The 13,259-nt window shown below is 54.5% G+C and overlaps 6 protein-coding genes across 6 annotated transcripts; 4 read left to right on the top strand and 2 right to left on the bottom strand.

Annotated features, from left to right (window-relative positions):
* Nucleotides 1–264: 264 nt before the first annotated feature.
* On the top strand, nt 265–938 carry N656DRAFT_793784 (uncharacterized protein; the record flags this gene model as incomplete). Its single annotated transcript, XM_064817203.1, has 2 exons — nt 265–304; nt 415–938. The coding sequence occupies 2 exons, from the start codon at nt 265–267 to the stop codon at nt 936–938; spliced, it is 564 nt and encodes a 187-aa protein (XP_064674854.1).
* Nucleotides 939–1,287: 349 nt separating this feature from the next.
* Nucleotides 1,288–2,252, bottom strand: N656DRAFT_764534 (putative transcription factor; the record flags this gene model as incomplete). The annotated part of the gene is made up of 2 exons (XM_064813337.1): nt 1,288–2,133; nt 2,205–2,252. The coding sequence occupies 2 exons, from the start codon at nt 2,250–2,252 to the stop codon at nt 1,288–1,290; spliced, it is 894 nt and encodes a 297-aa protein (XP_064674853.1).
* Nucleotides 2,253–3,632: 1,380 nt separating this feature from the next.
* Nucleotides 3,633–4,953, top strand: N656DRAFT_699393 (methionine adenosyltransferase ETH-1; the record flags this gene model as incomplete). The annotated part of the gene is made up of 3 exons (XM_064810786.1): nt 3,633–3,719; nt 3,774–4,439; nt 4,492–4,953. The coding sequence occupies 3 exons, from the start codon at nt 3,633–3,635 to the stop codon at nt 4,951–4,953; spliced, it is 1,215 nt and encodes a 404-aa protein (XP_064674852.1).
* Nucleotides 4,954–7,928: 2,975 nt separating this feature from the next.
* Nucleotides 7,929–10,898, top strand: N656DRAFT_793781 (uncharacterized protein; the record flags this gene model as incomplete). The annotated part of the gene is made up of 2 exons (XM_064817202.1): nt 7,929–8,720; nt 8,775–10,898. The coding sequence occupies 2 exons, from the start codon at nt 7,929–7,931 to the stop codon at nt 10,896–10,898; spliced, it is 2,916 nt and encodes a 971-aa protein (XP_064674851.1).
* Nucleotides 10,899–11,034: 136 nt separating this feature from the next.
* Nucleotides 11,035–11,640, top strand: N656DRAFT_25307 (uncharacterized protein). Its single transcript, XM_064809010.1, has one exon. It carries the CDS (start codon nt 11,170–11,172, stop codon nt 11,485–11,487), a length of 318 nt encoding a protein of 105 aa, XP_064674850.1. The 5' UTR covers nt 11,035–11,169; the 3' UTR covers nt 11,488–11,640.
* Nucleotides 11,452–13,205, bottom strand: N656DRAFT_743392 (NAD(P)-binding protein). The gene is made up of 3 exons (XM_064812856.1): nt 12,669–13,205; nt 11,856–12,588; nt 11,452–11,792 (listed from the first exon to the last, which is right to left on the bottom strand). Exons 1-3 carry the CDS (start codon nt 12,869–12,871, stop codon nt 11,700–11,702), a joined length of 1,029 nt encoding a protein of 342 aa, XP_064674849.1. The 5' UTR covers nt 12,872–13,205; the 3' UTR covers nt 11,452–11,699.
* Between the last annotated feature and the right edge of the window lie 54 nt (nt 13,206–13,259).

Raw genomic sequence — 13,259 nt, 5'->3', positions numbered from 1 at the left:
AATATTGAAAGAAAAATAAAGCAAGTGATATCTCATAATCTATAGCAACTTACCAGCATTGCAGCCCAAGGGTCCAGGACTGTCGGGCCTTGTGTTGCCGTCGTCAAACTGCCAAGTGGACACCTCAACGGCCACTGGCAATTATTGAACGTGTCTCACTGTCTCACAATCTTTCCAAGTCGCGCCACCCCACATTGACCTGGCCCATGAAAACATTCGCGCCCACATCGTCGCTTAGCGCTTTCGAAACATCTACCTGAAGCGATGGATCTACTAGTACACTGGACATTAGATTTTCTAGAAGGTACGCCTACCTACCTATCTCCTGGCCAAACCGAACCTGAAGCTCTCCATCCCGCAACCTCAAATCTGCCAGTCCCATCCCACTAACAAAACGGGGATACATAAAACCAGACGTACTTCCACAAGAGACGCTCGCTTCCCTCCGCGCGTGGCAGACGAAGCTGCTGCACCCGTCGTCGCCGCTGAGCCGGCTCGCGCAACAGAGCGTCGCCCTGCTCTCCACGACGGCGGCCATGACATACCCGATGGTGGCGGACGCGCTGGACCGGCTGGCGGCGCTGCTCGCGACGGCGCCCAACGCGATCGGCGTGGTCCTGGTGCTGGTGCTGGCCGTCGTCGTGCTGCAGGTGCTCAGCCTCGTGCGCCGCATCATGCTCTTCTGGACGCGCCTCGCCCTGCGCCTCGTCTTTTGGGCCGTCGTGGGTCTGGTCGCCTCGGCGGTCTGGCAGCGCGGCGTGGGCCGGACCATCCAGGACGCCGTTGTCATTGGGAGTAAGCTGGTCGGGTTCGTGTCCGGGGTGGTGAATGTTTGGATTAGGGAGTACGAGCGTGCTCAGGCAGAGCAGCAACAACAACAGCAGGGTTATCGATATCAAGGGAGGAGTGGTGGCGGTCGGTCTGGAGCGGGATGGTGATGGGTTGGGTTGGATTCTGCTTAGAATGGACACAGGGACGTTACGGAGTTCATGGCCGGAATCTTTTCGGAAGGTTTCCATTATGGGATGGTAGTTGGAATGCACCTGGGCTGGTATACCAGGTTCTATCTGTTTTTATTGCCGAGCAAAGTTGGAGGGAATATCCTGTCAGAACCAAACCAACCATTTTTACCACCAGACGCCGTCGCTATGCATCATGATACAGAGACCAGCCAAGGCCACGTTCCCAAGGAGCGCCTCAAGCCCAACAAACCAGACCATATCGGGACACCGAATAACCAAGTAAAGCCGTATATGGTGTGGCTTTACTCATCCAGAACACAGTTGTTTATTCCTCAGGCTCCAACTCCTCCTCCGGCGGTTCCCTCGGCTCCTGCGCTTCGTGGTACTGGATGCAGTCATCGATATAGCTGAGGATCGCCCCGATGCTATCCTCGTTGAAGCTATCAAGCTTGAGGTAACTGACCATGCTAAAGCTCTCAATCAGGTTTGCAACAGCTGTATTGAGGCGCTGAAACGATGTCCCAGACATAAGCGCATCCTTGTCCTTTGGGTCGGCGTTATGCACGTCAATGGTGACGCCGGCCTTCTTACGCGCCGCGGCTCCCGGATCGTCGTCAAGCAACGTCGTATCTGGTGTGATGAAGCGCTTAAGATCTTTCTTACGGATCTGGTCCTTGACCAGATCCATCTTGCTCAGAATATTAAGGTGGGGCACCTCCAGCATGATCATAGCACTCATCGCGCTGAGCGTACCGGCAAAGTACTTTGCTCGGTCTATCACGAATGTTGCCTCGAGCAGATATGCCGCGCATAACCTGATATCAAGTGCGCCAGGTTGTGTGAGGAACTTTACTAGTGTCGGCAGGATGGGAATATGTGTGTAGAGCTCGATCTGGCCAGGCATGTCGAAGATGATGAGGTATTCCTCGGTCAGCGAGTCGAGTGCCTCCGAGAGGAAGTCGAGGTTTTCCATGAGGAATTCGAAGCAGTAGATCAAACCCCCGTTGGGTCCGAGTTTCAATTCGTCCATTACATCCTCGAGCGATATCAGGTCCTTGATATCCAGGTCGGGCTGGTGCTCGAAGTGCTCGGCGGCCGGGTCGAGATTCACGTAGAACGCGGAACGTCGGTTCAGCTGGAGATGGGTAATGAGATTTGCGCAAAAGGTGGACTGCAGTATGCGCAATTAGTATCGTTCAACCCGTCCCCTTGGCCGTAGTCGATAACTGGAAGCCATCATACCTTGCCCGCCCCCGCGGGACCCATCACCATGACCCCGTATTTGCTCATTTTCGGTAATTCTCGCTGCAACGGTAATTCCGCTTGAGCTGAGCGTGTTTGAGACCCCTTTGGGGGCCGGGCTGCTCTTTCGAGTTAGTCGCGACGAAACTCTACGTGAGAAGCCCGGGATATCTCGCAGCCGCTCGTGGAAGTCGGTGGAAGTCGCTGAAACCGTCACACAGAATACTCCCGCGGGCAGCATCCAGCAGATAAGATATTGCCTTGGGCGTTATCCAGGCAAGTTGGGCAGCTTCCAGAGATGAGACCCCGCTGCCAGATATTTTGCCCTGAGATCCTTACAGCCCAGTCCCTTTCGCACATGCGCAAGCCTGGTCGAACTTGGCGTTCAACAAGTTTGCCGAAGAATCGGATTCCAGATTTCTAGCGCTTTTTCTGGAGTCTGCCCCGCTGTGGGGTGGTGAAGCTTGACCCTCCAATGGCGTGCCTGCCATGAGGGGACATGGTTCGGAGGGGCAAGCAATGGCGCAATCTGTCGAAAACAGACAGGCCGAAGTACTGGCTACCCGACCGGCAGCTGGAACCATGCGCCGGTACAAAATACGGCCTTGACTTGCTGAGCCGATATAGTCCAGATTTTAGGAAAAGAGGCAAGATTCAACTCTCGATAAGGAATCTTGACGAATGGACATATTTCTCATGCTTCCTGGAGACAATTCCATCCAGATATTATACCTAAGGTAAAGTCTCAGCCTGCGGTGCGTCTTTCCAACCGGCGTGGTTCGTCGCCCTTTCTAAAATAATTTGTCCCACCGTCTTATTCTTGGTGCCCAGGTACCCCGCCTTTCGCATCTCCCATCCTGCGGTGAAAAAAAGACCGACAGTCGGCCATTCTTCTTCAGGAAACGACCCGGAATTGCTCAAATACTCGCGCCTCCCCCAAGAGACTCTTACTTCTTCCTGTTTCTTCAAGCGCAACACCTGCCATACATTACGTCCTTTCAGGCCTCCTCCCCCGCCTTGCCCATTGTGTTTGCTTTTCTGTTTTTCAGGTTCTTTTTTAGCAAAGGTGAGTCTCGACATCCATCTTGTATTGTCTCGGAAGTTCATGACACCGCTACCTGTTGTCTGTCTTGTTCTGCCACCGCCTTTCCTTATTCACGATACCCAGTCCGACTGCCTCCTAGAAGCTACCTGTCCTGGAGGAAGGGCAGTTCCAGTGTCGATACAATGCAGGGCTCAGATCCCAGGGCCTCAATCCCAGGGCTCAATCACCCACTGTCAAGACGTCCCCTCAAATCCTTCTCTATCGGCACATCGCTTCCGCAGCCCCCACTTACCCCTCGTATCTCGATCTCGGACTTTTCAAACGAACTTTTGAAACGCGACCGCTAACCCGAGTATTCAGTTCTCGTTTCCCAATAGAGCATAATGGCTGCTAACGGCGTCAACGGCACCAACGGAACGAACGGGGTGAGCGGGCGGAGGCACCACAACGAGGGTACCTTCCTCTTCACCGTAAGTTACCAGCTCGTTAAGCCGCTTTTTTTCGGTGCTAACTTTCTTTGTCAGTCCGAGTCCGTCGGCGAGGGCCACCCGGACAAGATCGCTGATCAGGTCTCGGATGCTATCCTCGATGCCTGCCTGGCCGAGGATCCCCTCTCCAAGGTCGCTTGCGAGACGGCCACCAAGACCGGCATGGTCATGGTCTTTGGTGAGATTACCACCAAGGCCAAGTTGGACTACCAGAAGATTGTTCGCAATGCCATCAAGGACATTGGCTATGACGATTCATCCAAGGGGTTTGACTACAAGACTCTCAACCTGCTGGTTGCCATCGAGGAGCAGTCTCCCGATATTGCACAGGGTCTTCACCTGGATGATCGCCTAGAGAACCTTGGCGCCGGTGATCAGGGTATCATGTTCGGATACGCCACCGACGAGACGCCTGAACTCTTTCCCCTGACCCTGCTCTTCGCTCACAAGCTTAATGCGGCCATGGCGGCTGCTCGCCGTGACGGCACCCTGCCTTGGCTCCGCCCCGACACCAAGACCCAAGTCACCATTGAGTACAAGCACGACAATGGCGCCGTTGTGCCTCTCCGTGTCGATACCGTCGTCGTCTCTGCCCAGCACAGCCCGGAGATTACCACCGAGAAGTTGCGCAAGGAAATTCTTGAGAAGATCATCAAGACCACCATCCCCGCCAAGTACCTTGATGATCGCACTGTCTACCACGTAAGTCGGCAAACGAGATGAGAGGCATGACTTCTAGTACTAACAGCCATAGATTCAACCTTCGGGCCTTTTCATCATCGGTGGCCCCCAGGGCGATGCTGGTTTGACCGGACGCAAGATCATTGTCGACACCTATGGTGGCTGGGGCGCTCACGGTGGCGGTGCCTTCTCTGGCAAGGACTTCTCCAAGGTCGATCGGTCGGCTGCGTATGTCGGCCGCTGGATCGCCAAGTCCCTCGTCGCTGCTGGTCTCGCCCGCCGGGCCCTTGTCCAGCTTTCGTACGCCATCGGCGTTGCCGAACCCCTCTCGATCTTCGTGGAGACGTACGGCACCTCTGAGAAGACATCGGACGAGCTTGTCAAGATCATCCGGGACAACTTTGACCTCCGGCCGGGTGTCATTGTCAAGGAATTGGATTTGGCCAAGCCCATCTACTTCCAGACTGCCAAGAACGGCCACTTTGGCACCAACCAGAACTTCAGCTGGGAGAAGCCCAAGCCCCTCAAGTTCTAAGCGGGACACAATGTCACAGAAGATTCAACTTCTCTCTGTTGATATAATCTCGCTCGTCCTCGGACGTCATCCTTTTCCCTTTCCTTCGTCGTTTTTTTGGGCATCGCATGGGTAAGCATTTTTGGCGTACGGTTCTCAACAAACCTGGGTGGGCTGATAGAATTATATCCCTAACTTTTGCCTCACGCTTGGGCCATCTGGGTTGTATGGTAAACGCTTGTGGCGTCGTTGGGTTTGCAAGGATAGGTCACCAGTTCTTGGTTATTCCTCTTTCTCCTGTCTTCGGGTGACTGTGTCTTGGAGTTTCTGTGATCACCAAAAAAGTGTCAGAGCGGGCGGGTACGGTGGTCGGCGTCTTTCAACAAAGACATTGCATAAGCCAAGGAGGCCAAGTTTATGACATTGCGATACCCCATGGGGACACGGCATACAAGGAAACGGACATTGGCGTTTTGGGGAAAACAAAAGAACTTCAACATCTTTTCTTTTCCTGCGTCGTTCGACGCCAATAATGTCTTTTTGGCTTGGCACGACGGGAGGAAAGATCAAGGCAGGGTCTGAAACTCAGGCCACGGGTTTGAGGTCTTGCATAGGGGGGAAACAGGACAGGGACAGATCAAGGCCGATGTATGAGCAGCAGCGACCTGGCCCTCTTTGACATAGATTCAAGCATTGATCTCTACCAGTACCCATCCATTTGTGGAAGCCAGGATAGGTGTGGTGCACACAAGTGTACAACTGTCATGATGATGTGGCTCGTCTAGGTTTTGTCTGGCTAGATCTGGTAAGAACAAGGAGTAATGGTGGCAAGCAGCGACCTTCTGCATCTGGATATAGACAAGGCAATCAGGTGCAGGTGAGAACGGCCATCCCTTTCCCTCGAGTTCTGCAGTTCCTCTCACTGCAGGATTGCCCACCAGTTCCATGCACAAGAGCGGTGAATTGGACAAAGGAAGCTTCGAGACTGGTTGTTGCATTCGCCAATCACAGTCAGCTTTATGCCGATGGCCGATTGGTTAGAGCCTCAAAGGGCATAATCTGCGAGATCTTCAGATTTGCTGCTGACCCAAAAATGCGTCTGGTGGATGAATGCAGTCAGGCCCTGTCCCTGATCCACCGTCTCGAGCAGGGAAACTGACGGACAGATTGAAATGGAGCATACACGCGGGCCCCTCTCTTTTCTTGCGGTTCGTTCGGGATCTCTGTTCGGGTAGTGAATCGTTCTATTACATGCAGGGAGTCCCTGCTTTTTGCCATTGGATGCTATGTAATATGTAAGGGAATGGAACGTTGGCGCTAACCCAGTAACGAGGTCAACTTAGTTAGTCGTAACGTACGGATACTGTACCGTACAGTCTCCATTGATCCCCCGCCAACTGTAGGACACGCCGTAAAGCATAGTTATACTTTACATCCACCAGTCCTTAACGAAGAGAAGAGCTTTGCTAGCAAGCAAACCATGGCACTACTACTCAGTTTTATGGGAACGCCGGAGAAAGTCATCACACAATCAATTCATGCTATAGTACAAAAATATTATGTTGTATAGAACAATACCCGTCTCGGTCATTTACATGATAACGTTATCTGTAATTAACACAACGTTAGGGGCCTGATTGGCGGGAGGGATCCAGCGAAAAATCCCAACCCATGAAAAAAACGAAACTGTTATTCTGTTAGAACGTGACTGGTATTCTGTTAGACGATGTGGCTCAACGCGCCAGCCAAGGCCACCACTCACCACAAATTCAACCTCAGGCCACCTTCCAGGCGGTCAACGTCGATCTTAACCACCGATTTTTCCTCATTCAACAATTGATTAAATCCACCACAATTGATTGAAGCTATCGCCATTCGTTTGAATTCCATTACGAATCCTACAGCCACGTTTGATAGGCGCATTGAAGCATACAGCGGAATCCAGTCGGGTTGAAGCCGCTGACCGGTGGTTAGGATTAGGCTTGTTTACATCAGCTTCGTCGAAAACGCACGCGTTTGATTTTCATTGCGGATTTGAGCTTTTCAGCCCTCGGGAGGGCCAGGAAGCCAGAGGGCCAGAGGCACTATCACATAACCCAGATTCAGCATTGTAAATGTACGCAGTCATATGGTTTGCTTTTCTGCCCTGCAAAAATAGGTGGGGAGAGGAGCGTGCGCGGTGCTGCGCCACATCTTCTAACAGAATACCAGTCGCGTTCTAATAGAATAACATTTTCGGGAAAAAAAGGGGTCCGGACGGATGTTCGCCAAAGAAATTCAGGCACAGCATGGATCTGTGGAGACCTGGCGCGTTTCTTGGTCTGAATTGGCGCGCCCCACCCCTCCCAAGGAACAATTTACACCACGTCCGCTTCGACACCGCGAGCCTGGAAGAAACGAAGGATTTGCTGGGAGTGGTTGCGCTCACTTTCCGATTTCGCGACCAGCCAACCTTTTCCCAACCCTGCGGCCGGCTGATGACGCGATTCTCTTGAATTTCTTTTCCGTCGATCCTGGGGCGGCAGTCAACCAATTTGGTGCTTGAGACTGGACGTCATCTCTGCCCAATGACCGGTTGGTCTGTGATAGCCAAACCTTGACTACACGCACCAATGCGCCGCCGTCTTGGGGGCATTGCGGTCGAGTGCGGCGAGGCCTGATCCGTGATCTATGTGCCCTGTAACAAACTTTCACTACCCGGCAGCTCTTCATGCAATACCCAGATCGGATCCCCCAAGCAGTTGCACATCGCATTCTCGCGTCCTCCGCTTTCTGGCCTCAAGGTCACACCGCAGACGCAACTTTCCCCCCGGGCGATAGAAACTCAGCATTCCGATTCGGCAGAGAAAAGCACGTCGCCGCGTTGTCTCGACGAACACGCCCTCCGGGCGCCAATTTGGCCCGGCATTCCATTTTTCGCTTTGTGCTTTCCCCGATAGTCCAGGCCATCTGTCGTTAGACACTCGCGAGTGGAATATATTTTCCACCCGGCAGCCATGGAAGCTGCGAATGCCCACTATCACAATGGGCACCAGCAGCCAGGTCCGCCGCTGCCCGCGTCGCCGACTCTTACGAACCCCGATATGATATTGCCGGATTACGGCCGCAGCGATTCTCCAGATCCCGACCTTGGTGACCGCGGCCACTCGCCGCTGGAGATGTGGAAGAACGCCCATGCCGCTGCGGCGAGCGCCGAGATGCACCGCATGTTTGTCGCAACCGGCCTGGTACAGCGGATCGATCATCCGTATGGCCCCACAGGGCCGCTGACGCCCACCACACCCATAATCTATGGAAACGGCACCATGCTGTCGGACATCGGGGAGGTCACGGAGGTGGAGAGCACGGTCGGGAAACCCTCGCCCTCCCGGAGCAAGTTTGCCGCCCGGAGACCCATCTCACCTGGCCATGGAGGTGGGAGCGACGGACCACTCAGGTCATCTCCGACCGTGGGGCCGCCGTCTATGATGAAGAAGAAGTCAAAACAGAGCTTGCACGCCACTCGCGAACGCCGGTCGAGCATAGAGAGCACCAGCACCATCAAGACAGAAGACCAAGCTCGTCTCTTCGCTGACTTTGATGATTCGGTTAGCGTGGATGACAGCGTATTTCAAGGCGATGACGAAGAGAGCCTCGCGTCATCCTATGTCGAAGGAACAGCGGTCATCGAAACCGCACGCTTGGGAGTCGCTAAAGCCGACAGTATCGATCGATTATCTACCTACTCGACGACCTCGCTGAGTCGACGAGCCGAGGAGATTCTTGCCAACGCTAAGAAAAGGTTAACGGTATGCCTCCAGCGCACCTTATGATGTGTCCGATATGTTATTAACTGTGGCCAGACGATGGAAGGCAATTTAAGTCGGGCACGGACTTCGTTACACTATGGTACTGCATACGGCTCCGACGAGTCCACCCCGTCCCCGCCTTTCCAGAGAGCTGCTACAGTCATGCATTCTCGGGACGGTACCGCGGGCTCAGGCACATCCACTCCGGAGTTGTCTCCCAGACACAGCCGAATGGGCAGTGATGTTGCGATACGAAATGGATTACCCTACCGAGTGACGATGCCGAGGTCTCAAAGCGCGCTCGGCGCCGCTGGAGGCTACAGGCAACCGTTAGTGGCGTCAAAAAGTGCTGATCAGCTTCGTGGGCAGATGGATGAAGAGCCTGGCCGCTCCACGTTCAAGCTCAATCCTGCCCGGGAGACTTCGCTGCAGCCGCTAACAGAGGACGAGGTTGCGCGGCTTGGCGAGGCGGATAGCATGAGCCAACACGCGAGGCTTGAGGCTTTTCTTAGTCCCACATTCGGGTCATTTGACAATGGCAGTAACTCGAGAAGATCAGCTTCTTCGGCGCAGATGCGAGACATTAAAGATCAAATGAAGGACCTCAAGGGCAAAATCTCGAGCCTACGAGAGCAAGCCCGTGCCGACAGCCTAAAGAGGCACAGTATGCAAAGCCTCCGGACTCCCAGTCCGTTCACGCATGCGCAGATAGACCAATGGTATGCTCGGCCTCGTTCGAACAGGACTTCAGAGATTTCTACGAGCACCGTTACCGGCAGAAATCCGTGGAACGGCGAGGAGTCAAGTGTGGATGGCGATTCCAAGGAGCAGGTGGACCAACTCGATCGCGACGACGCCGCCGAAGAAGACGTGGCCTACATTAACGGAAACGGTGTGCAACCTGAACAAGCCGCCAGTCACTCTCCAGAAGCTGAGCCTTTATCCCCCGGCGACCAAGAAGTCAGCAGCAAAGCCGACGAAGACGACGCTGACCTCCTCACGGAAAATGGCGATGTGGACGGTGAACAGGAGGATGACTTCCAAGACGCAGATGACTTGGATTACCAGAGCGAAAGCGGCGAATCACTTTATCACGACACCGTTCAGCACCAAATATCTCACGAAGACCGTGAGGACGCATTTGACTACGAGCACTTCTTCTTGCACAGTGCTATGGGTACCATGAGCCAGCAGCGGCTGGCAAGACGAGGGAGCCTAGACAGTTATACCTCGGAGGACTCGGTTGAAACGACGAGGGGGCCAGTGCTTAACGTTGACCACAGCCCCGATCGATCGCACTCCATAACACGGCGGAACAGCAGCGATTCGATATCGACAATTGGGACATTTGCCACGGCCGACGAGGGTAGATCAAGGAGGTCTGTAGAAAGCCCCGATGGCGCAAGCATCCGTTCTCACGACACCTTTGAGAGCTTCCCCAGAGCCAGTTCCTCAGCCCAAAGCACCCGGCACCGGTCGGGGAGCACAGCGACAGCCAAGCGGCTATCTCTTGGTGTTCACCCGCTAGTATCCGCCCCCCTAGGCGCCACCAACGCGACAAGAGACAGCGACGGCTCCATCTCCCCCATCGCCGAAGAGGACACAACAGCAGCCGAGGCCAGCCAACAACAACCCCGCCGCAACTCGGTCATACACCGGCCCTTCTCTATCCACAGCGCCTCCAGGAGCTCCCTCCACCGGCCTTCCGTCTCGTCCTTTGAGTCTGTCGGCACAAACCGCAGCTTTCCCCTCGTCAACAAACCCGCGGCTAGCGCCAAAGCCAACAGCACGGGCATCTTGACGCCACGGGATTCCCCGGACCAGGAACTCAGGCACATCTCCAGTACTCTCTTGAGCGAGACGGTCAGTAGCTTCGAGCAGCAGCAGCTCAAACAGCGACAACCTCAACAGCCTGATACCGACGAAGCGGAAACTAGCAAGGCCGCAGGCGCCGGCGGAGTTGTTGATGGAGGAGATGGTGACGCGGGGTCGGCGCAACCACACCCGCTCCAATCGCTGCTCCGAGAGGACAAATACCTCGTTGAGAGGATCGTTGCTGGCTTGGGCAGATGCGTGTTGGGCCTGACGGAGAACGGGAGGGCCAGCGCAGAAAGCAGAATGTTTCGCCGCCGGATCGATGCGGCCAGGCGCATCTTGGAGGGCTTGGATGATGTCTGAGCAATCTCTGCTCTATTGGCTATCTACCAAATTCTGCCGGACCTTCGTGGCGTGAAGCTCCTTTTTGGTGGCGGCGGGCTGGTCCAATTGGAAAAAGAAAAGGATCGAATAAAGTCATAAAGAAAACACTAGGGGAGAAAAAAAGCCTGATAGAAGGAGGATTGCAAGACGGGACGACGTATGGTATGGTGTGCCATGAGATAATGACGGTTGTAGGTCGGGGTCAAGGGATAAGGGGTGTTGTCGATGAGGGGACGGCGATCGCTGCCTAATGATTTGGATCGGACAGATGTCTTCTGGGATGGCAGGGGGTTCTCTTCTGTTTTTGAGAGAACCGGAAACGCTGGGACTAGTGATGTCCCTTTTGCGGCAACGACTTGAACTGTCTTTTCGACAGAGAGTCATATTCTTCTTGCCTACTGCAGGTTGTTGGGCTCGGTTTGGATGGGGACCCACACCCGCGGTATTCGACTCCGGGCATGGGCCTTTCCCTCCACGTTTCGAGGGCCGGGCTTCCCGTCAAGGCATCTTTTTTCCTTTCACCTTAATATTTGGTTCGATACCCCTGATTATGCTTCGTAGTATATAGGATAGTTGTGATTGGTAATCATGAGGAATTTGGATAATCGCCTACAAAGATCCGGCACATACAAGGCGCTTCCCGTGAGGTCTTTGTCATCTCTCGACGGGTGTCACCGGCATTTGTTTACCTCCATAGCTCCCCTTTTTTGGCCTTTGCTCTGCAATCGACGCGCATCGACAGAGCTTCGCACAACATAAAATTGCTGCGATAAAAACCCATCATGGACGCATATCATCGCTGAACACACCTGTCCTGGCTTTTTCCGCAGCATCAGATGTTCCCTCAGGACGCGGCCGGTTGGCGATTAGTCGCTATTGCACATACGGGAGATTAGCTGACAAGGGCTTGCTGATAAAATACTGAACGATACGTACCACGAGGTTCCGCAACAGCACGGCAATGGTCACCTTGCCGATGCTTGGCACATAGATGCTCGCCTTCTCCTTGACCGCGGGCCCGTCAAAGTTGCGGTGGCTTGAGAAGTTGATGCACACGGCGCCTTCCCGGATGAGCTCGGTGGGGACCTTGAAGTCCTCGCTCGGTACGCCCCCAATGACCACGTCGCTGAGTGGCAGCACGTCCTTAAGCCCCCAGCCGTCCTTGTCGTGCACCTGGTGGCGCGGCGCGCGGATGCCGCTCCCGCGCGTGAAAACTTGCACCCCGGTGATGTCGACGCTGTAGACGGTGGCGCCATCGTTGGCGAGGAGGGCGGCCAGGGGTCGGCCGTTGACCTCGCTGCGGTTAATGACGGTGATGGTCTTGCCGTAGAGGCGGTTGCCGTAGGCTAGGATCGGGTTGTAGATCTGCAGGTGCTCGAGGGCCTTGACGATGGCGAGCGGGGTGCAGGGCAGGATCGACTTTTTCAGGTTGGTGGGCGGATCGAGGAAGCGGATGTTGTGGTACATGTTGAAGAGATGGGTGTGGCAGAGGCCCTCGACATCCTTGGACAGAGCCACCGTCTCCTGGATGTAGCGGTCTTGTTGTTGGTTGTTGGGCCAGATGGGGTAGTAAACGAGGATGCCATCGACGGCATCGTCGTTGTTCGCGGCCACGATGGCTTCCTCGAGGGATTCCTTGTCGACTTTGCGAAGGTCGAAGTTGAAGCCGCTGTGAGAATGGCCATTAGCATCAACTGAGATCCCAGGGTATGCCACAACGGCATGCATAAGGTACAGTACAGCACTCACTTTTCCTCGCATGTCTTCTTGGACCAGTCGGCGTACTGGCTTGCGGCAGGGTCATCGTTGGCCAGGAAGGCAACCAATGTAGGCTTGCCAGCCCCAGGAACCTGGACGCTAGCAAGAGTCTCTCTGACCTCTGCCAGGAGCTTCTTAGCTATTGTGTCTGCGAGAATGACCTTGCAGGTCTTGGGAACTTCTTGGGATGCCATCCTAGGCGGGCTGGTATTCAAGAGGTTTTGTCACCCTAGGCTGTTAAGACGCTGAAAGACTGGGCTGGCTAGCAGCGAAATTAGCGCAGCTCTCGTCAACTGGCATAGTTTGTTTCAGGATTGGCCCTTGCCCTGCGGTCAATGGCGAACATCGAGTAAGAAAGGGCCAGGGTGGCTGGAAAAATGAAAAGATACGACACTGAGCCATGCTGAGTGCAGGTTTAGGGCCACCAATGTCTGGGAGTGTTGAGCACTGCAGTTGACTCGACATGTCTTGAAAGTAAGGACAGTACTAGAGTACTGCGAAAAGGGGCGGGAATACCTAGGAGTGAGGTGCTGAGGGAGGACAGCCTTACCCCGCGAACCCCCACTAACGAGGTAATCGATT

Source organism: Canariomyces notabilis, assembly GCF_033297395.1.
Source record: "Canariomyces notabilis strain CBS 508.74 unplaced genomic scaffold N656scaffold_1, whole genome shotgun sequence".
In the NCBI taxonomy this organism is placed as follows: Eukaryota; Fungi; Ascomycota; class Sordariomycetes; order Sordariales; family Chaetomiaceae; genus Canariomyces; species Canariomyces notabilis.
This window is presented reverse-complemented; position numbering and strand designations above follow the sequence as displayed.

Coding starts and splice junctions, on each gene's coding strand:
- N656DRAFT_25307 (XM_064809010.1), top strand. CDS start 11,170: ATGATTTGGATCGGACAGATGTCTTCTGGGATGGCAGGGGGTTCTCTT.
- N656DRAFT_743392 (XM_064812856.1), bottom strand. CDS start 12,871: ATGGCATCCCAAGAAGTTCCCAAGACCTGCAAGGTCATTCTCGCAGAC. Junction 12,589..12,668: donor AAGAAGACATGCGAGGAAAA/GTGAGTGCTGTA, acceptor CCATTCTCACAG/CGGCTTCAACTTCGACCTTC. Junction 11,793..11,855: donor TGCTGTTGCGGAACCTCGTG/GTACGTATCGTT, acceptor TATGTGCAATAG/CGACTAATCGCCAACCGGCC.